The sequence below is a fragment of the Phodopus roborovskii genome, unplaced genomic scaffold (assembly GCF_943737965.1).
Source record: "Phodopus roborovskii unplaced genomic scaffold, PHOROB, whole genome shotgun sequence".
Lineage (NCBI taxonomy): Eukaryota > Metazoa > Chordata > Mammalia > Rodentia > Cricetidae > Phodopus > Phodopus roborovskii.
The window spans coordinates 49,290,666-49,314,845 of NW_026126517.1; the positions used below are offsets into that span (position 1 = coordinate 49,290,666).

General features: G+C 39.5%; 1 protein-coding gene across 1 annotated transcript in view; it reads right to left on the reverse strand.

Moving 5' to 3' along the window:
• The window catches only part of Unc13c (unc-13 homolog C), a 400,087-nt gene that overhangs the window by 63,975 nt on the left and 311,932 nt on the right, over window positions 1-24,180 (reverse strand). The window contains exons 21-22 of the mRNA XM_051197944.1: window positions 17,887-17,964; window positions 13,461-13,538 (exon numbers count right to left, since the gene is read on the reverse strand). Of these exons, the coding sequence (XP_051053901.1) occupies window positions 13,461-13,538; window positions 17,887-17,964 (156 nt within the window). The remainder of the gene's footprint in view (window positions 1-13,460; window positions 13,539-17,886; window positions 17,965-24,180) is intronic.

The following is a 24,180-nucleotide window of genomic DNA, read 5'->3' on the forward strand; positions in this document are numbered from 1 at the left end:
GTGTGTGTGTGTGTGTGTGTCCATGTGCACATGTGAGAGAGGCTGTGCATTCAGAATATATGTTTGTGTAAAGCCTAGAGATCGACTGTCCTCTTTAATTGCTCTCCATCTCAGTTTTTGAGACATGGTCTCTGACCGAATCTGGATCTCATCAGTTGGTAGACTATCTGGCCAGTGCGCCCCAGACATTCTCGGGTTTCCACTTCCCCAGGGCTAAGATCATAGATGCACACCCAGCTTTTTACATGGATGTTGGGGACCTGAACTCAGGTTCTCATTCTTATACTTTCCCCACCAGGTTATCTCCCGAGCACTGCAAAAAGTATTCATTACCCACCTCCATATCTGGGTAGTTCTAGATGCAACATGTTGGAGCTAAAACCAAAAGGTTCATCTGTCATATAAGACTTTCCTGGTTCTATCAAAGCCATCCTTGATGTCAAGATCAACTTGGATCCAGGTAACTGTCAGGACTGTTGGATTCTTACCCTCTACAGAACAAGAATTTTTCTGCATTGATTCACATTTAAACTAAGTCAGTGTAAACTATTCTAACTTCCTAACCTTCAACAAAGGAGACATGGATAAACTGCAGCTGCCCCTTCAGCCCCAGGGAAGCATGTAGGCTGGATGTTTCCACTCTATTTTCTTTACAGTGGCTTTAACACTAAGTTTTTCTGCCTTCATTTGGATAAAGTTGCTGGGAGAGAAATACTCTTGTTCCTCACCGCCTTCCCAGGCTCCCCATTCCTATGAATACATCAAGGGCAGTTCCCATTCATATGTTCGCCATATCTAATGAAATGGCTTTGCATCAAAAGACAGTGTAGGCTTGCTTCCTACTTAAAATGTATGTTTGGGTTTCTTGTTACTGTGATACATATATTGAGGTAGTTTTGTTCAATTGTTAAGGCAATACTTTGAAAACCATAACAAATGGTTCCATGGACCCCTCAGAGGAAATTATGACATTTTCCCATTAATTTACTTTAGATATCTGTGAACAGACATTTCTTTATAAAAATCAAAAATGTCAGACTACAGAAATTTAAACATTGAATGACACTTTGAATTTTTTGGTTTTTACATAAGTATGCATAAAAGGCTTTTTCCATGTGATAATACTAAGGGAAACAAAATAAGCCTAAAAGACGATTTTTATTTTTCATTATTATCTAATCCAAAATTATATATATATTATATGTATTATATATATAATTTTAAGATAGTTGGGAGTAACAAAATTACTATCCTGCATCTTATAAAAATTTGTATTGTTTGTGTGTGTGTGTGTGTGTTTGTGTGGGCACACATGTCCATGTGAGTTGCATGTGCCCAGGGTGGCCAGAGGACTTGCAATTTCTTGTGAGCTGCCTAATATGAGGTCTGGGAACCAGACAGGGTCTCTTTACATAGCCTGGGCTGTCCTGAAATTTGCTATGTAGGCCTAGCCAGCTTTGAATTCACAAAGATCTTCCTGTCTCTGCTTCCTAGGTGCTGGGGTTAAAGCCATGTGTCACCACATCTGGCCTTTTATTTCTTTCTTTAAAATACAAATAATTTCTCACTTCCTTTTGCAAACCTTCCCCTAAACATTATTTCCTAGACATAGTCAGTAGTTCTAGCATTTACGCTAACTGTGCTTTTTCTATTACTGTGTATTCAAAACCCTTTTTATTGTCTTTTCTATAGTACTTGAGCTTACTGTGTAAGTCAGTGCATCTTTTCCAGTGTCCTGTAGGACTTTCATGTAGCCAGATACCCAAAAAAATGGCCTGGAGACAATACACACAGCCATCAGGGGAGTCAACCTAATGGCCAGTGTGACTCTCTATGGATGCATTTACTATTAATAATATGTTTTTGCTTTTGAAATAAAATCTTTTATTCATCATCAATAACATATTCTGACCTATCAAGTTATTCTTGATTTCAAATACCTAACTTCTTGCTAGGCCATGTCAAATTATACTCCGACATTGGTTCAGAATTCAGTTACCATACCAACTATGCATGCATTTCTGCTTTTTATCCCCTGCTACTCTCTGTGGATCTAATCAGAATATATGCTCTTTTACCCTCTTTAAAGCATTGGTAGTTAAACTGATCATGAAGGTCTTGCTGGAGTTATAACCAGTAGGCTGAAACAGAGGCTGAAATGTTTCTGGTTCTCATTAAAGTCACTTGTAAAACCAATGTCACAGAAGAACTAAATCCCTTTAGTGTGCCATCCACTTCCCCACAGTGCATTGCTGCCCTGTTTCCTTTCTCTCACATAAGCCTCTAGGCTGCTCTGTTCTGTGTTCAGAGCCCTGCCTCAGTACCGGGATGTGGTTAAGTTAACTACCCATCCACAGAAGTACAACTGAGGCAGGAAGGCCATATTGTCTGCCTGTCATCTCCCTACAAAATGAGAAGAAGGTTTATCCAGTGGTTAAATTCTTCAATATTTTAAAATTAAAACCCTTACTATTTTAATACACCAGTACTAAACCCTTCACTATTTTTGCATTGGACCCTTTAACAGTTTTATTTATATCTTTTGCTATGAAAACTGATGCCTCATTTCCTAGAAACCCTCTGTTAAATTGAGGACTTGTTCCCTCCCTCTGGGTCTCATTCCTTTAACCACTCTTCTTCATATTGAATCACTACTGTTAATTTTACTTTCCTGCTCTATAAATATACTCTGATGATATTCATGTACAAAAAAAGATGAATGGAAGAAAAGCCAAACTTATCCGAAAGAACCTTCTCACCAACATCTGGCTACTCCCTTTCCTATCCTTGTCCTCCAGACTGCTCATTCCATAAGCCTGAAGGTATACTCCATATCTGCATTTTTTGAAACATCCATCAGTTCTCTGGAGCTCTGGACACTACTCTGCAGTGTACAATATAGGTCACCATGATCTCTCCACTGTCAAGTCTGATGACCTTATTTATCCTGCTCAGCCTTTGTTCATACTGCTGTCAAGCCCTTATTTTCTTGCTTGTCTAGACTCCCATAGTTTGTCCTTTTTCTTATTGACTTCAAGTCCTCTATGCACTCTTTAACATTAGTCCCCTTCAATTTATTTTTTCCTTTCTGTTCTGCATTCTACTTTCCTCTGAGCAACCACATTCAAACCTTTAGCTTCAACAACCACTCGTGCACTAATGAACTCAATTCTTTTCTCTGCATCCTTAGCAGCATGCCTGGACATCTTCTCTAGTTTCCTAAGTGCTCAGTAGAGTTTCCCTTCTGATGATTCACATGTACCTCCATCAAAGAATATAAATATGGAACTCATTATCTTTTCTGGCTTAATTTATTTCTTCTTGTTATCTCCAATTTGGTAAAATGCAGATGTCCATTTATAGTTGGATACCAAGATATGACCATCATGGGTCTAAACCATCTCTACCTCACTTGTCCTCTTGAGTTCCTGACTTAGTAATTTCCTCATCTAGTTTACAGGCTATATTATTTTTCTGAGATCTCTTTCCATACCATAGTGGATTATTCCTAAAGTTGATTCAATAAACTCAAGTTTGATTCAGCATTTGTTGACCCCCGTTGAGCTGGCTCTCAACAAGGAAGGGCTTCCAGCAATTTCTCACAAACTTTTCTGGCTCTGGTTCTTTGTTTTAAAAAGGCTGATTCTCTCCAACTGTTTTATCTTTTGCAGAGCCTAGTCACTCCATGAGGCCAAGTTCTGCCTAAAATACAACAGGGAATTCAGTGAAAATTCCATGGAGAACCTGGCATTAGGGCAATCTTGTAGAGTGATGCTATCACATTGGATATTGCAGTATGCTGCCAGAAATAAGAGATGTGATCTGTACTGAAATAATTAGCCACAAATATTACAGCTCCAATGTGAGTGCTCTGTTTTCAGTATTATTATTGTTCCTTCCTGGAGAGCCCCTCCCCCCAAGAGCTCACATGATCACATATGGAAGCAGACTGCCATGGATGCTGGGCTAGAAGTGCAAGGCACTGTGCATAAACCTGTAGCTTGAACTCAGATTTCAGAAAGCTGAAGGGTTTCAGTGGCTGTCTCTGACCCTAGCTAGATAGTGTGTGCAGTAGAATCCATCATTACAGTACTTCAGATCAACTAATGCCTTTAGGATACAGTAGGATACTTTCTTCATCTTTCACAGCTGGAGGGAGAAAAAGGTTGCATATCTTGAATTCCCTTTATAGTTTTGAGTTGGTGGGCACACATCACATTTGGAGTCGGTTTCCACTTTTTTGTGCTATTCACCTTTGAGTTACATCCCTATCTGCACTACCCAATAGTCTTCTCTCTTAGTTTGACATTTCTTCCCATCCCTTCTTTCTCCCACACACTACCCCTACTACCTTGCAGCTTTGTGGGTAGCTAGCAAGGTTTTAGAGATTCTAATCACAGAGGTTTTTTTTTTTTTTTTTTTTTTGAAAATGGTCCAAATTCAAGATGGGAAATTCAAGACTTAAAGTATTGAAATCAAATACTTAATTAAAGTATTGAAGCTGTAAGAAGATCAACAAGAAGCCCTTTAGTAACATGTTGTCACCTCGCCCAGTTGTCATTACAGAGGCTTCCACTAACAACTCATGGAAACAGATACAGAGTCCCGCAGCCAAACATTAGGTAGACCTTAGTAAATCCTGGGGAAGAAGGGGAGGAAAGACTGTGGGAGCCAGAGGGGTCAAGGATACTACTAGAAAACCCACAGAATCAACTAACCTGGCTGATATGGGCTTATAGAGATTAAATCTCTAACAAGAACTTTCATGGCACTGACCTAGGCCTTTTGCACATACATTACAGATGTGTAGCTTAGTCTTCTTGTGGGACTACTAGCAGAGGAAGCCAGGGATGTCTGACTCTGTTACCTATTTTTTTGGGATTCTTTCTTCCTTGCCTCATCTAGCTTTAATAGGAGAGGTAGTGCCTAGTCCTACTGTAACTTGAGAAGCCATGGCTGGCTGATATACATGGGAGGACCACAGTTTTCTGAAGAGGAAGAAAAAGGGTATGGGACAGGGAGAAGGGGAGGTTGAAGGGAGGGACATAGAGGAGATGAGGGAGAGCAGGATGGAGAGAGGGATGGAGGGAGGGAAACTGATTGAGCTGGGAAAATATTAAAGGAACTTGCTGTCTGAAATGATTCCTAACTGAAGACACTGTTGCAAAACACACATCATCAAACAACTTGGCTAGAAAGGGGCTTAAAACTTCCTACCTGTAGCTGTGGAGCTGCACAAATCCAGAGTGAGTCAGGGACAGAAGAGAAGGGCATGTTTTGTCTAGAATTTATTCTTTACACATGGTCTTTTTGCCCAGCCTCCCTTTGTTTATATCCTTGCCATTACAGCATTACAGCTGCTATCCTGAACATCAAGTAATGGGGGTAGAATGGTCCACGAATCATACACTTGGGATGTCTGAGGGCTACTCTGACCATCAGGGGAGGAGAAGACTAACAGAAAGAAGTAAGGTTTAGGTGGGAGGGTAGAGCTCAGTCAATGGGTCACTGTAATGGCTAGGTGGTAGCACTGGTTTCTAGTGTTGCATGACACTATTCAGAATAATTTTGAAGGATAGGATTTGACTGTACTATCCACAGAGAAATGACCAATGTGCTAAGAATTGTAACTTGATCATTTCAATGTATAAAGGTATTAAAGCTCACCACTCCCTAAGTGTGTCTACTTATTAGGTGTCAGTAGGCAACAAAAAGTCCCGAGAAAATCAGTGTCTGCACACTGACTGGTTAGGTCTGCAGTGATGTGGAGTGGTTGGAATGTTGGCTTTCACCAATTTGGGGTAACCTAAATCCATGCTTCTGCACCATGATCACTCACCTTTGCTCTAGAATAAACTATGTTTCATTTATTTTAAGGCAGCTGTTCTCAATCTTCCTAATGCTGTGCCCCTTTAATATACTTCAAGTTGTGGTGACCCCCACCCATAAAATTATTTTCATTGCTACTTCATAACTATAATTTGCTACTGCTATGAGTTATAATATAGGTATCTGATATGCAGGATATCTGATATAAAACCCCTGTGGAAGGGCCATGGCCCACAGGCTGAGAAGCACTGCTTTAAGGGGAAAGCTGTACATTTCTTTGCATAGACATAAAAAAAAAAGCAGTATAAAGATTACAAGAAGCTATGATTTTACAGCTGGTTACATTGGTTTATGGCATGTTAGGGCAGCTATGAACAATCAAAGGTGATGAAATAATTAAGTAAACTGTGAAAGACAGAATAGCGTCTGTCCTTCCTGGCTGTGGCATGTGTATCCCTTAAAAAGAGATGTTAGACTGAAAAGAGACTTGGCAGTATGTAGGTGATCCTGCAGGCTGTCAGAGCGCTGCAGGGCAAGGTTAATAAGCAGCTCCCTACCTTGGTCGTGCATCTCATTCTGACATGGGCTGCAGCACAGGAACCTCATTGTCTTCCTGTTACCTTACTTTCACAAGCTCAGCTGTTAAGCCAGACTGTATGTGCAAGTCACTCTGTACTCAATTATATTTGTTAAATCACATCAATTTAAGTTGTTCTTTTAGTTCATTGTTCTCTTAATTTTCTATTAAATCCAATTTGAAAACCCTATTACATAGATGGCTAGGAGGAGACAGATCAGGCAATATGTGTAAATAAAAGTCCAGCATGGCTGACTTCGCTTCTCCTTGTTGCTTGGTCTACGAAACTAAAAATAACTGGTTGCATTTTCTGATTTCAGCCAAGTGCCACCTCACCTTTGAGTTATAGTCACACAACGAGACACTAGAAGTTTGAGTTTACTGTGAAATAAATAGAGCATTAAGCTTCCCTTTGAAGGGTATTTCCCAGACTAGAAAATTGTTGCTTTTCCCTCAGAACTATTCTCTTTTTATTATTCTGACTTCCTGAATAAACCCAACATATTTTGAACTTGGGACATCTTAGCACTCCTATATCTCTGGTACCCGGTAAGATTTATAGTGCTCCAAACCATGTGACAGATGGGTCAAGCCTGAGGTGAAGAGATGGGAAGAGATGCTTAAAGTGATCCTGGTTGCATAGGTGCTTAGCTTCTGAATGTGTCTTTTTTGGGGGTCAGTGGTTCTCAACCTTCCTAATGCTGGAACACTTTAATACAGTCCCCTATTTTGTGATGATTCCCTCCTCAACAAGTTTATTTCATTGCTACTTCATAACTGTAATTTTGCTGCCATTATGAATCGTAATGTAAATATCTGATATGCAGGATATCTTATGACCCACAAGCTGAGTACCTCTGTCCTAGGTGCTGACAGGTAGCCTAGCTCTGAATTGCTGGTGTATGATCCTTTCTTTGAAAACATCTTGAAGCTGAAGACAATGAAAGATGCTTTTATTTCCTACCCAAATTCCTGCCCCCCTGCAGGTGCAATAACTCCAAGTAGGCACAGTGGATAATTAAACCTTTTAATTTACAAAATTTTGAAATTGCTTTGGGAGACAATTTTAGAACTGAAAGTAAGTTATAATTAATTGAATTGTCTGTTTTATTATTGAACTGCATAATATATGCTTTATAATTTAATTTATTCAACAATTTATTTTATAAATTACTGAAAAGTGATAAAAAACAGTATATTGATCCTCATTAATTTATTACTAAGTAACATTTCTGTTTATAGTCAGGGGAAAATATATAATTAATATAATACATTATACATGGACAAACACAAAATTCTTGGAAAGCCAAGGTCAATTATATCACCTGGAGATCTGAATATATAGCTTAGCTTCTTTAAAATTATAAATTAAAAAATATAAATTCTACTTTTAAGTAAAACACTGCAGAAAATATAAATGAAAAGTCTATAATGATTTTTAGAAATGCTGGAGTTTTGTATATGATTTTAAAATAGTTACCTATCTTTTAGGGCTGTTATTTTAAATATAAGCATTTTACTACAGTACAGTGTATTGTCACAAACACCATCCAAACACCTTGAGTCAAGATTCAATGAACAAAAAGTTGGCTGGTTGAGGGTGGTGCAGAGGTAAAACAAAAGTTTTCTGAGCTGTTAAATTTTCCTGTTTTTTTTTAAGCTTTAGCTTATGTGTTTGAGTGTTTGTGAGCATATATGTATGCTCACTATGTATGTGTCTGGTGCCTGGCACAGAAGAGAGTGTTGGATACCCTAGAACTAGAGTTACAGGCAGGTGTGAGCCACCACGAGGGTGTGGGAACTGAAGAAGGATCCTGGGGAAGAACACTGAGTATTCTAACTGTGGATCTGTCTCTCTAACCTCTGAGCTGTTTGTAATCACCCTGTTTCTATTATACCAACACAGAGCAGTGGTGCAGAGTCCCAAAGCCAGTGGCCTCAGCATGACCGTATTGAATCACACAATCCTGCCTATGCCAGCTGAACCAAATTCTCTGAGGCTGGAGTTCCACAGCGTGTTTTCACAGTCTCAGCCTGAAGCTAGGGTGTACGCTGAAGTTCAGTGACTACCAATTGGAGGCCTCTTGTCTTTAAGCAGTGAGCCTTTTTCCCTCCCCTATTCCTCCCCCACCACCAGGTTCCCTGCTTTCCTGTCTGGTCTGGATCTGCTCTACTCACATAACTCGCCAAGTCTGTGTGGTTAATAGGTTTGGGGAAGGACTTCATTAAGTTGTACACCACACACTTGAGCAGGCAAGTGCTAGCTCAGCATTAAAAGCTCAGGTAATTGGACACAAATGACTGAAACACAAGAATGAAGTTGCTTACCAAAAGAGACATAGTATATGCTACAGACTTGTTGGCTCTATTCTTCATGGACAGACACAAAGCTTACTCTTACAGTAAAGTCCCCACTATGACCAGAGTTGGTAAACTCAAGTTATATTTGCCACATGTCAATAAAAATCATGTTACTGTGGCACTAACTGGGTCTGCTTTATGGTAATAAGAATGGAAATTTAGCTTTATAAAACTTCCTTTTCACCTTCAGTAATGTGGCAGGATATAAGATTAACTTTAAAAAAAATCAATAGCCCTCTTATATACAGATGATAAATGGGCTGAGAAAGAAATCAGAGAAACATTACCCTTCACAAAAGCCACAAACAACATAAAATATCTTGGCGTAAATCTAAACAAACAAGTGAAAGACCTTTATGACAAGAACTTTAAGTCTTTAAAGAAAGAAATTTAAAAAAATATCAGAAAAGGGAAAGATCTCTCGTGTTATTGGATAGGTAGGGTCAACATGGTAAAAATGGCAATCTTACCAAAAGCAATCTACAGATTCAATGCAATCCCCATCAAAATCCCTGTACAGTTTTTCACAGACCTCAAAAGAGAAATACAGAACTTCAAATGGGAAAACTAAAACCCCAGGATAGCTAAAACAATCTTGTACAATAGAGGAACTTCTGGAGGCCCCCAAATGATGTGACAGATTTTCATAATTCCCCATGGGAGGATTCACCCTCTCTGAGCAGTGGATGCGGGGTGGGGTGGGGAAACGGTAGGGGGAGTGGGAGGAACCTGGCATTGGTGTGTAAAATAATATATATATATATATATATATATATATATATATATATATATATCTTTCATTTCTGCAAATTTCTTAGTAAGAAATAAAGTCGAGAGCAGCATTTCTCCACCTGTGAGTTAGGACCCCCTTGGAGGTCACAGAACAGGTATCTTGCATGTCATATATTTATAACTCATAACAGTAACAAAATTATAGTTATGAAGCAGCAACAAATTTTATGGTTGGGGGGTCACCACAACAGGAGGAGCTGTATTAAAGGGTCACAACATTAGAAAGGCTGAGAACCACTGATCTATAGAGTTCCTAATACTGTCAATGGTCATTAAGTCAATGAAAACCACAGGTCCCATCATTTCAAATGGTTACATCACAGCCTCTGCTCACATGGCACAGTCAGAATTCTCCTAAATCAACTTATGTAACTTTCATGGAATATCCAAACCAATATATTACGACTTCCTGCAAAGAAGTGAAATTTTGGATAATTTAATTTTCATTTTCATATGCTTATGCAAATTAGATTGCAGATCAAAGGAACATTTGTAAGTCACTTCCAAGGCTTATAACAATAACTTGTGTTATGAAATTAATACAAAGGAATTTTCAATAGACTCATGGAGTTATAGTCAAGAAACAAACTAGCATAGACTACAATGTTTTGTTCTGAGTTATTCCATCTATTACAGAATACCTGGACAATCATTCACCAATGAATGGCATTCCCATGATTTTTGCACTATTATTGTGACACAGGAGCACCATATGACACAGTATAGTGATGGTGAAGTGAATGGTTAACTTCATCTCAAGTAAAGACTATAATATAGGTTGTATATTTCTTATGTTTCAATACAGTGATGCCTAAGGCTGGTTGACAGTGTTTCCATCTGGACCCCATGCAGAAGGTGGGTGTTTCCACCAATACACAGCACAAAACAAAAACCCAAGTGTGAAACACTTCTGTGTCCATGCTGTCCTGTGAGGGAAAAGCCATCTTGGCAGTTCTCAGGTCAAAGCGACATGTAGTCATGTCTGCAAGCAATCAGCTGTAGACATGTTTGCAAGCAGCCAGCTGTGGGCATGGCTGCAAACAGCCAGCTGTGGGCATGTCTGCAAGCAGCCAGCTGTGGATAGTGCTCAAAGCAAGCAGCCAGTGGGGAGAGCCTGACTTAAACACATGATATTTAAGAAAACTCTGAGCAAATGCACAAGCACTCATCTGCTAATTTGACTTTTGCAGAGAGAAGTACACACCCTGGCATAGAGAGGTAAATATAACAAACACCTGAGAAACTGGGCCTGGCATGGAGAATGTCACTGGTATCAGTTAAGATTCCCTGTACAGCTTCACTAGAAGAAGTAGTTGGCAACTGAGATTAGTCCACATGGAAGAACTTATTTATGATATGAAAGAATGATTTATATGTGTACATGTATATTGCATGTGCATGATGCATATGTATATGTGTGTGCATGCATGTGCTTATTCATACACATGGAGGCCAGAAAATGATAGTGGGTGTCCCACTCTATTACTCTCATCTTCAAGCCAAGTTTCAATGAAATCCTTTTTGATTTCTGTAAAATCCTCAAGTGAAGGAACTTGTTTAAATGACTATTACTCACAGACGACCCAACTGGAAGCAATCTATAGATCATCTTCATAACTTGGGTCTTGAAGGAAGCCAAAAACAGCAAGCTACAACTCTAGCATAATTATGCATTAATTAAGCACATCTTTCCTGGGAAGCTGTGTGTTACACTCAGCCTTGGGTTGGGTCTTCTTTTCTTAGCTTTCACAAACCCCTATGCCAGTTCTGATTGGGCTAGCTTAAAACTTTTTCTTGGCAACAGAAGCCAGATTAAAAGGGAAGGGGATAACCCTATATAGAAAGAGAGGCAGGAGAACAGTAGGAAAGAGGCGTCAAAAATATCTCAAGGCAGGAAATGAAAGCCACTGAAGCTACCAGGATTCATTGCCTAGATTATACAGCTAGAAACCAGGCCTTTGTTTTATCTCACTCATTCAATTGCATTTTCTTTGTATGTTATGTATGAGGCACTCCATAAGTGGCATAGCTTGCATTACAAAGGAATAATTTACATATAAACCCAGTTTATAATGGGAACCTGTGCCTTTCAAACTGGTAATTGAACCACAAGTAAGAATTCACTTTGGATTGGTAAACAAGTCTCCTGGAGAGGTGCTTAGGTAGCCAGTGGTTTGGTCCATACATTAACCATGGGCCTCATGTGCTTTTAGTCTATCAGTTCTGATTTGTCTAGTTAATACTCAACTCAGCAAATATTATCTACATTAGAGTTCAAACACAGGCTGGTAGAGCACATTTGGAGCAGAGGAGGAAGTTTCTAGAAATAGGTCATTTAGCATATAATTTTGTTCTTAAGTGATTCCTGACGTTTAATTTCCACTGGATTTTGGACATAAGATTTTACCATAAGAAACGGGCGATTTCCTCACCACTTCCAAAAATATTAAATAGACTTAACAGCATCAAGAAAATTAGAAATGGAATCTTAGGATCCCCAACTGCCATGTCCATCATTTCAACAGAAAAATCCAAATGAGACTGACGCCCTCAAATCCCAGGGCAGGCATTGATGCTCTACAGGGATCAAGGTCATAGTTCACACAAGCTGAATTGAAACTACCAGATAAGTACAGCTTGGGCAAAAAAAACCCCATAGTTTTAAAAAAGAGTTTTGTAGCATCACGTGTATTTTATCACATATCATTTATGAGAGGCTGAATAGAAGCTTCAGTTGTAAAAACATTAAAAAGAAAACATACATGAGGGGTAGCTAAATTTAGGTTTAAAGAATCGTCTCATGTGAAGAGGGCTGATGTCAGATGAGGACTCTACAGCCTCAAACATTTAGGAATAAGAGGGCAGTTTGCTTTGATTTTGAACCTAGCGTTCTGCATGGGCCCATAGCTTACTATACAGGAAGGCTGATGTAAGTGAATTAGATACACTGAGGACACGGCTCCATTGGGTCTGATTTCTATTTTAAAAATATTTACTTTATGTATATGAGTGTTTGCTTGCATGTATATATACATATATATATATGGCATGTGTATGCAGTGTTTGAGAAGGCTATAAGAGGGAATCAGATGTGGAGTCCTCTGGAAGAGCAGCCACTTCTCCAGCCCCAAGCGTTTGTTTTATTGTTGCTGTTGGTGGTGGGCAGGATGCCACAGGGCAGATGAGCTGCTCTGTGACTTTTGCCTTCAACATCTTCCCCATTCCTCAATCCCAGATGCTCACATCAGTTTGTAAGAAAAGACAAGACCTTCACAAGCAGGTGAAAGCTAGTGTATTGTTCTCTGCCTGATCCCAGCAAGCAAATGAGAGCGAGCATGTGGGCTGGGCAATAATCTTCAAATGGAGGGTGAGAACCATAGCCAGGGGAAGCAGGTAATGCTTGCCATCACAAACCTCATAGGAGAACCTCTCTCCTTCCTTCTTCTGCTCGTAGAATTGCAAGGCAAAGATGTTGAACAGAGACACGACACATTACGGACACAACACATAGCACATTTGACAAAGCTTTCACGATGTGAAAAATTAAGCACTGATATAGCCAAAACCACTATTGCCACAGTATGGATTCTAAAACAAGTGTCAATTTCAAGATGACAGTATACAATAGTAAAAAGTGTAATCATCATACTACTGGTCATTAGCATATATGCATATACTTTAATTGTACAACAGGACAACTGGCTCTCTCCCTGCTCTGGAGTATAAAATATTGTCATAGTAATTGCCATAATCATCAATGGGATCTTGGTGATTAAAAATGCTTCCTGATTATTGGTAAAAACCATTTCAAAAAGTAAGACACTTTCCACAGCAAAACAAAAGCACTACTGATATTCACTCAAGATTTGTCTGGTTAAGACAGGAATGGACACACACTCACCTCTTTACCGCCCATGGATTCAAACATTTTTTCCAGCTGGACTCGCAGTTGTTGGATGTTGTTCATCAAGATGCAGGGCTTACAGGAAGAGAGAGGTCAATGTCAGTACCCTTTGCATATTACCTCTGTGTGAATTTAGGTTATATAGTGGATAGCTATTACCTGTGGCCTATGATACACATCACATGGAATAATTCTGCTACTTTAAATGATGACTTTTAATGACTAGGAATAGAAAGGAACTAGATGGCCATTTGGAGGATACAGTTTAACAACAAACTCATGCAGGAGTTCAGGAGACGGGCTACCAGCACCCTTTCTTCATTATGTTGATTGTTTTGAACATGGGAATTAGCCATGTTTTATTTGTTATCATTATGTTGTAGACAATGTTTCATGTATCCCAAGACCTTGAACTTCTGATTCTCCTGCTTCTACTTCCAGAGTGCCAGGGTGGCATGTGTGCAGTAGCCAGGTCTGGTTTCTGTTGTGCTGGGGATTGAGCCTAGAATTTCACACATGCTTTGTAAATGCTCTTCCCACTGAGCTATATCCCCAACCTACCATATTCTATTTTGTAAAATTATTTTGAGAAAAATCAATTAGTTTCAATTCTCTGGTAATTTTGCTGTATTAAAACTGAAAGAGTACTTGCATTTCTTTTTTAAATGCAAGAAAACTTACAAAAATTAAAAAAAAAGTCTTTACTGGAGTCTCCAGTTATCAATAAAGCCCAGAAGTTATTGACTTGTGTCCCTTCATTATTTGGATCCAGACCAAGTGTGTTTCCCTTCTCATTTTCCTCTTTGCTTATTCGGGCCCTTTTCTGTCATTTAGGTTAGAATTTTCTTTCCTAGACTTCGACTTTTCTGTCACCTCCTTTTTATTTGTTTTTATAAGACTTTATATTGAGTTTTCTTTACTGTTATTACGAGCTCAATGTAAACACGGTGCGTGCTGCTGAGGCTTTGGTTGAGCCATGCACTGTGCTGCTGGGGCTTACAGTGCGCTGTGCACTGTGCTTGCATGGAAATGTGTTCTTAAGTGTTTGAGTTGTTCCTAGAGAGGTAGAAAAGGGCAATGGTGTGACAAGACTAGATGTCAATTCGCAATTAATTTCTAGTCAGAAAGTGGATTTTGGCATAGTTGCAAAATCATTGGATAGTTGCTACACATTGATTCTGAATCAGAGTTGGTGGCTCAGAGCTAGAGATGACAGAGGTAGGAAATGGATACATCGTCCTTGTGGCTGGGAAGTGAGCCAGTAATGAGTCAGGAGGTCAGATAAAGGACTCATGGGACATCAAAGAGGTGTTAGCTCTCATCAGTGGAATGATTTTATTATTACCTTAAGCACATCACAGACCTCTGAGAGACTTTGTACTTGACTGTTAAAGTGACCACGGTCTCAGTTTGATTTATAGAAACAATTTTGAACCTCTATTCAGTTCCCTAGATTCTGGCCACTTAAATATTTTATTTTCAAACGCAGATAACTGAGATTTCTTTGTACTCCACAGTTGTTTCCAGTTGCTGAGTTGGATGGACACAGTTTTGATGTCTCCTCCCCACTCCTTATGCCACCATCAGCACTCCTTGATGTAGGCATACTCAATTCTATTGATATATTGCAATTTTTAGTTTTACAAGGAAATATGAAACTTTTGTGACCCCTGCAGCTAGAACCTATAGACGGTTTCAGCTGGAGAAAATGGCAGAAAGGCAAGTGTAGGAGATGTGCCTTGGATTTGGGAAAGCCTACCGGAAAGAAAGCCAAAGTCAAAGCATGACGTTGGCATCTGATGAGAAGTAAAAGACTACCTGGATAGATGCCTCCCACACCTGCTTCTGCACCCGAGTTAGTGGGGCCCTTCTGTGATTTAGCTGGTGTCATCTTTTGAGCCTACTTTTATGGGCTATGTTAACAAGACCTTTTCTTAAAAATTGGGAGAAAAAAGAAATCCCAGTAGAAGAGACATTATCTGAATAGAATTTATTGCTTACTGAAGAGTTGCTGAGCTAAAAGAATAAGTTTGGATATAGCTGTAACTCCATATGTGTACATTTTGAAACATATCATATACATTTTAATTTATCTTAAATGAGAACAGCTGTAAACCTCAAATATGATAAATACTAAAGTTTTATTCTAACTAGGGATGTTCCTATATGGCTGAAGTGTTTGAGTTAAAAAAGATAAAATGTCTAAAATAAAGAAATCTTTAGAAAAGGGAGCCCTGGCATTAGTTGGAATGGGGACAAATGGCACAAAATGGTTTTAATTTAAATTGTCACAGTAAGAAAGGGCCTGGTAGTGCACAACAGTAATCCTAGCACTGGGAGTGTAGGCAGAAGTTCAGGTGCAGTATATGCCAAGTTCAAGGTTAGCCTAAGGCTACATGGGACCTGTATCAAAACAATAATTAAATAGTATGTAATGCTATAAAAATATTCTCAAGTGGACATTTTGTTTAACTGTGAACCCTTGACACCTCAAAAGTTATGTCTTTTTGAAAATTGTATTATTAGCATGTATGTATACACACACACACACACATACACACACATACACACACACCAAGGTACTCATGTAGAAATCAGAATACAATTCTCAGGAGCCAGTTCTTTCCTTCCATCATTGCTTCTCATGATGGAGCTCCTGTCATTGGGCTTTTATGGAAAGTGACTTTACCCACTGAGCCAGCCTACAAAGCCTTATTGTTACACTACATTTGCAGGTGACTGGAAACCATATGACCATATGATAACCTTCAGTGGTTTGGAGGGTCTCACTATGTACCTCTGGTTGTCCTAGAACTCACTCTGAAGACCTAGTTAGTCTTGAACTCACAGAGATCCACCTGCATCTGGCTCGTTGGTGCTGAGATTAAAGGTATGCCCAGCTATGTTTTTGATCCTTAAAGGAGATTTATAGTATGTGTTCATGAAAAAGCACAAACAAAAGGGCTTCTTTTATAATCACTGGAGGCAAAGCTGTGCCTTCATTCAAGACACCTTGGTGAAATTAAAATAATTTTAAAATTCAACAAGAGAATCCAAAGGTAGAGACTGATGCTGAGACTGAAGGACAGCCTTTACCTCATGAACCATCTTGCTTGCACACACACACACACACACACACACACACACACACACACACACACAAATTAAAATAAAAAAGATTGATTTTGAAAAGTACAACTCCTATATAAAAAACATAAAATAATACAACAAATATTGACCTATGATTATCTGAGGGCTTTTCCTAGGATTCAGAATACAGAATGTTAGCATGTGAAGTAGAAGAAGGCTGCCTGGCCTTTAAGGGGCTGACCGAAATCAGCCATTCCACAGCCAACTTTCCAAATACCCTTCTTGCCATCTTAATAGAAACAGAGTACTTTCTGAATTACAAGGCACTCTTCTGGTTTGCATAATAACACTGGAGGCATGCATCATCTTTTAACCTTTAAATGAAAATATATATTTCCAACAAGCAAATATTCTTCCTATTAGAGGACTGGAGTCAAAGGTGGCTGGAAATCAGCTCTGAGATTGTTTGAGATTTATAATCAAATTTCTAGGCAGCACATTAACAGTAGAGAAGGAGGTGTCTACTGGAATCTTCCAGAAGCACCAGGGCTGACTTGTTTCAATGAGCTGTCAGCTGAGGGTGAGCAGGGCTGCTGCTGCCCAGCTCATGACTAGCGTGGACTGGTTTTCATTTTTATTTCTATTTTTAAAAGGGAAAGCTTGTTCTTAAAAATCCAGTGCATGTTTCAGTGCTATTCTTTCTAAAAGATTCTCACAATGTTGGCCACACATTTCTCTGAATACTCCAGATAGAAGTAAGGACACTTTCCCTTTATACCACCAACTCACTCTGTTTATGTTCCAAACACTTTCAGTTCATCTTGATTTTCTTTATTCCTTTTGCAGAGCAAGTTGAACTACTGTTTTGGATTTTATAAGCATTTTCTAGATCATCACAAACCAGGGAGATATGGATAATTCATAGGAGGAAGTATCATTGACCTATATATTTACTCCCCTTCTCAATTGATTTGAAAACCAAAAGACTAAATTATGCTTATTTTAGGCTTGGTAAAAAAAAACAAAAAACAAACAAACAAACAAACAAACAAAAACCTCCTTTGTTCCCAGATCCAATGCTTTATGAGGTTGTGTATTTTCAATGGTTTGTCATCTCGTTTCTTACAACATTGAAAACTAATTCTGCAAGCACTGACCTCCCATCAAATCCTGAATGGACACTTGATCACTATAGCTGGAGAGGTTTGCAGCCAGTGCCCTAAGACCCCCAGCTCTTACCATCCCTTACAGAAAATGAGCTCTCTTATTTAGTTGATGTTAGGAAACACAAATCTTGACTTGGGGACACTTGAGTAGGGCTGGTTCTACTTACCACAGTCTCCTTATCACAGTACGAACTGAAGTCACTTGATACGATGGCAGCATACTGAACCAGAACCTTATTGATGGTCTGAGAAAGAAAATATTACACAAACGCAATTCAGTAAACTGATTCAGTAAACTGAGTTAAGTGTGCCATATCACAGAAATGATATCCAGGCTAATGAGAACTGTAAGTGGGCTCAACCCCCTACCTATGTACAAGGAGGAATCACAAATCATTGCATGTGTATGAGTTTGTCAGAGTTCTGAATCTGAATGGCATTTTAAATATCCTGTATAGATCCAGTCTGTCAGAGCTTAAATCCACTCTGTCATATAGTTATTTTCTAAGGTTACTCAGAAGATACACGGGCTGTCATGTGGCAATCTCTTCACAGTTTAGGGACTTAGTGTCACATGATATCGAACACTTTCCCATCTTTCTCATTGGAGACTGCCAGCACGGAGTTCTCAGGGTTTCTGCCTTCTAAATCCTTTTTGTTAATTCATGTCTATCAAATTAAAGTTATTTGCATTGGCCATTTTCTTAGCTTTCTCCTCAATGCCTCATTTATGAGAGGTTAGACATTCTTAAACACCATTTAACTTCAGCAATAAGAAGTTACACTATCACATACTACTAGTAAAGTGTGAAAATTCAGCTTTTTGCCATTCCGTTCTCTCCTCTGTACATTTGCCTGTTTACTCTGATTAAGCAATGCATTATTTATTCACTGTTATTAGTAGCACATAGTTTTCTAAAAATATTGCCTACTCATTTCTCTTTTGTACCCAAATTTGGTATTTTCTTCCTTTCTCTAAAACTACTCGTAAGCCTCTGTATGACCTCTGCTGTTATTATTTATGGAGAAGAGAGAAAAATGAACCAACTGTGTTAATTAAATGTATTATAACTGTGTGAAAATACACTGCAGAGTTCAGCATTGTTTAGCTTTTACATTCAGGAGGAAGTAACATGTTAAATGTGGATGTCATCTTCTTAAAAAAGATAAAGCCACTCAGGAGGCAGAGGCAGGCAGATCTCTGTGAGTTTTGAGGCCAGCCTGGTTTTATAGAACTAGTTCCAGGATAGCCTCCAAAGCAATACAGAGAAACCCTGTCTCAAAAAACCAAAACTAAACTAAACCAAACCAAACCAAAACAAAAAACATCAAAAACAAACAAGCAACAATAACAAAAACAAAGATAAAGCCACAGTAATGACTGCAATATATTATATATCATTTATCTGTAGAATAATTAAAGACCAAAATAATCTCCTTTTAAAATATATCTCTTTTGGTTGATGTCTCAGAAGTTATGAGCATGTTGGCCTACAGGACACAAGTTCCATTCTGAGCACTCTTATCATGCTACTCCCAAACATCTGTAACTCCAGTTCTTAGGGATCTGACTCCCTCCCTCCCCATCATGGCATCTGCATGCATTTGAATTCACGTTCATATACCCCCACACAGACACACAGATGCACAAACACATAAGTAAAAATGCCCTCCACCCCCACCAGCCGTTCACAATTCACTGGGAGAGATATTCTGACGAGTTAAGCTATGGGAGTAATTTTTAGCCCACAGACTGAATCCACCAAATTTGACTATAAACTTGTTTTATTGACTTTTAAGTTCACAATAAGCAGCTAGAATTAGGGATAATGTGTCAACAGGAGATGGATGCTTTACAGAAGTGCCTGGTACTGAGATAATGAGAGTCGGTTTAAATAGAAATTTGGCCTCAAAAACCAGAAGATCTCATTAAGCAGTAGATCAATAAATCCAGGGTAACAGACGGCTGATTAGACAGAAGTATCTTGCAAGTGAAGCTGTTCATATTTCCCTTCAGATGCCATGCTGGGCAACTGTGGGATTTCCGGGGAGTGTTCGCTCAGCTGTGCTTGTGAACGAAACTCTCAATGCACCGTTTTTTTTTTTTACTGACAGTGCAAACTGTGGCAATTATCATACCCGATTACCCAGACTCATATGCACAAGCCATAGTCCTCAAGTTCTAGCTTGCTGTATCTCAGACATGACATGCTTGGGGGGGGGGGGTGAGATGTGGGTAGAAAAAATACCCTTCACAGTTCAGTGTCATTTAGGAATTCAGGAATTCATTTAGGCAACTTGTTGAATAGCCACCCCTTTAAAACTTTTTTTTTTTCCTGGAGAAGAAAGGTAGGGCTGTCTTTAATTGTTCTCAGTGAATCCCCATGGTATGCTACTGTGATCTGTTTTAAAGGAAATCACCTCCTTTGTCTCCCTGACTGGAGAAGACTGGTCCTAGCTCTAACACTCACTAGCCTACTGATGGTAACAGTCTAAACAGGACGGGCTATGGGTGAGGAAAAGAATGGGTGCTACTGGGTGTGGCTGGAGGCCATATACCTGTGGAGCTGTAGTGCACTGCTGTGACAGCCCTGGGGATTCTGCAGCACTGCATCAATAAATTTAAGTGAAGATCTTCAATGCATGTTTGAGGGCCAACTTTCATTTCATTCTAATTTATTCACTAAGGTAACCCAAATCTGGTCATTTTTTCTTTGCTCCCAATTAGAGGCTGCTTAGGGCATGCCTCCTAAATCATTGCTTCTCCCAGCTTGGCTCTGGAAGCTGTCATCAGCATTGCTCGAAAACGGGGAGATGCAAATTCTCAGATCCTGCCTCAGATCTGTGGAGTCAGCATGTCTGGAGCCATCTCTGGCAGCCTCTATTTTCAACAAACCGCCTTCAGCTGTGTAAGCTGCATGTCAAATCTCTAGAATAATGGTCTTGAGGAACTGGCAGCAGGGTAGATCACTCTTCAGAGAGGAGCTGCTTGGGAAAGGGGTCCTTAGCAAGGCTCATTGGGCATCTAGGTGTGGTGTTTACCTTTGATGCATTCTGGGCTATAGAATCAGCAACAGTCAAGAGGATGAGGAGGGATGGAGGGAAAGCGGGAAGAGAGTACACTCATCGGGGAGCCTCTTGGCGAACATCTGCATCCTATTCATAATCAAATACAGTTTGTATGAAGAAGTAGTAACAGATGGTGAGGGATTAAAGCCATAGAAGGACATACAGTCAAAGAACTTAAAATCACGGAGTCCTAATGGGATTCTGGCAGTGAAGTGCAACTAGGATAACAAAAATATCATCTGGCCTGGGAAAGTTCTGCTATGACAAGCTGCTACTGAAGGGGATGGCTGTCAACACCTAGAAGAGTGCTATGGCTTCCTAAGCTAACATCAGGTGAGAGCATACCTGGTAGGCCCATCTATTGCACTGCCCTTAGGGCCTGTAAGTTGGGAATTCTGGTTCAGAAGCTTTCTTTATTTACAGTGTGTGTGTGTGTGTGTGTGTGTGTGTGTGTGTGTGTGTGCGTGCGCTCGTGCGCATGTGTGAAAGTCAGAGGTTAACACTGCGGGTTTCCCTTGATTTTCCTCTTCATCTAGATTGACAGGTCACATTGAACACTGGATCCTCCTGTCTCCACATGCCCATCTCTGGGACATATACATGTGCCCCTTGCCCAACTTTCTACATATGTGCTGGGAATCAAATGTAGGTTTTCAGGCTTGCACAGAAAGTAGCAGCTGGGCTGTCTCTTCCAAGCCTCTTGGTCACATTTCAAGTGTTGACTAACTCTCTGAGGAGATGGAGACTCGAATGGCAATTCAGCCTCTGCAGAAGAGGGACTCCAGTTCTCTGTGGCCTCTGTCTATTGTAGTACATTCTGCAAATGATAAACCTCCCAGTTATTTTCCCGCAGATGCCTAGGCCTTGCCTTAAGAGTAATGAGATTCCCTTCTCTGACTCTACAATGGATGTCAGATCACATTGGGGTGAGATGGAAGGGTGGCCAGTGGTTGGAAGCATCACTCCATGCCATTTCTACTTGGGTGCTTCATTTCAGTGGCTACACCCTTTTATCCTGTGTCATCATCAGAACATGTGGGAGGACAGTAGCAAGGCGAGGCACCATGAATAAAATGACCTGAATGCCATTACTCTTGCTGTATTGTCATTAGGTTTCAGAACACAAGGAAGAACAATATGCATGTCTCAGATTCCATTAACTTCAACATCTGTCAGACACCTTGATGTTCTCCAGGGAACAAAGAGGATGGGTTGTTTTTAAGTAAAATTAGAGATTATTATTTCATATGTCTTGAAACAATTTTATAAATTTGTTTACCTTATGTTTATGAATGATAGCTCCATGTATGTATGTATATGTGTGTGCCATACCCACAGAATCTAAAAGAAGGCATCAGGTTCACTGGAACAGGGTTATAGGAGGTAGTGAGCAACTACATGGCTACTGGGACCTGAATTTGGGTCTTCTGCAATGGCAGCCAGTGATCTTAGCCACTGAGCCATGATTCCAACTCCCATATTTCTTTATAAAATTAAACTAACTGCAATTGACAGTCACATCCATATCCAGTTCTGTTGTATCAAGTTTACAAATGCTTACAGACTGCACATCTCTGTGTCACTATCCTGAAATGCGAAGTTCTTTCTCTCTCTCTCTCTCTCTCTCTCTCTCTCTCTCTCTCTCTCTCTCTCTCTTTTTTTTTGGTACCTTGTACAGGTGAGTACACACTTTACCAAGAGGGAATCACTCCCATGAAGCTCATAGATTGTTAAATATTCTGAAATGTCTGTAGATATCATTACCATCTCTTTTCAGACATAGGTATTTTAAAGCATTGTGCAATTTCAGTATAGTTTGATGCAAAGAACCAAGAAAGGCAGGATCTTTAAGAATAAAGGTCACATCTTATGTTAAAATGAAACAAAACTCTGTTGTTATTGCAAGATATGAATTAGATTGGCTATCAACTCTCATTCTTTACTAACTCCTTTGCTTAAGATGCAAATTGTAGATTAAGAGGCTTATGTTGATAATGGATGTGAATGAGTTTTACTTTTACACTAATTAACAGTTTTAGCCTTTTATTTTTTATTTCCCTGTAAGTCCCTGTGAGAGTTACAGTTACATGGTTTCCAAATAGGCCCCAAAAATAATTTTTTTTAATGCTAATCATTAATTGCTACATTTCCAGGAAATAGGTTTCATTGTTGTTACATTATTTACCTTCAATAAAAACTAGACATCACTAGGATGTCCAGTTTTCTAGGGATTAAAAATGCTTCATTTAATTGACATTTTTATTATGCCAACAAAATCTTACAGTCCCTCCGTGGTACATACAGGTTGCTATTACTTTCCATCTTGCTTGGACAATGTGTCTTCCTATGTCTATCCTTTTAAGACCTCTGTGACTCTCTACTTCTGTCCCACATTGGGTCACTTTGAGAAAGGCAGGAAGGTCAGAGCTGCTGGAGGGGGGAGGGTGGGAGCTGGGGCCCCAGCTTTTCCATCCTTTGTGACCTTCCTTTTTTTTACAAGTTGTTTAAACACTATCTTCCCAATGATCACACTTTGTTCTTTTTTGAGAGGCAACTATCCAATATTTAGCTATGAACAAAGGGCTTTGAGAATTTTGGGGAAAAACTTTACATATTTTATCATATTAAGACATCTTAATCACCAGGAAAACCCTCTCTAGGAATGACCCAAATAAATCACTCTCAGCTACTATCTTAACCAGTGAAGAGTTTTCTTAGTCATCCTAATCAACAGAGAAGAGTTTAATGCATTTCACTGCAGACAAATACTGTAATAGAATCTGGCTGACAGTTTGCCTGGAATCCTGCATGGGGTCCTAGTGTTGCCATTTTGGCTATCTCTCATATCTTTTCCCATTGCACAGCTAATTTTCCCACTTAGCTCTTGGAGCCCTCTAGGACTCCTTGTCAGCCCTCTCAGGCAGGAGCTCTTGAGTCATGCAATAGTGAAGAGGTCTTTCCAGGGTCACCTCAGCTGTCTGGTGTTCCATGACCCAGAAGTAAATCCTCTGTGAACCATGGAGCTTACAGATGTAATTGCTACCACAGGATGATCTGTTCTGACAACACAATGAAAGATGATACTATTTGCTAGAAGACACCCTCACTAATTAGAAGAGAACGTAAAGCTTCTTGTGAGAGGCAGGGCCAATGACAGGGTCAGAGCCAAGCATCCCATTCACAGAGGACCTTCACTTCAGTCTGCTGGGGACTATGACAAATGAAGTTATAGATACCTTGCCTTTGTAGTTAAGAACAGTTACATACTCAGGGTGCCAATCTTGTGAGCTAAGTGTTTTTTTTTTTTTTTTTTTTTTTCAAAACCCGACAGTCAAAAGATCTAATCACTAGGAGTGACAAATATTCAGATAAAATGTTTTCAATTTGATTAG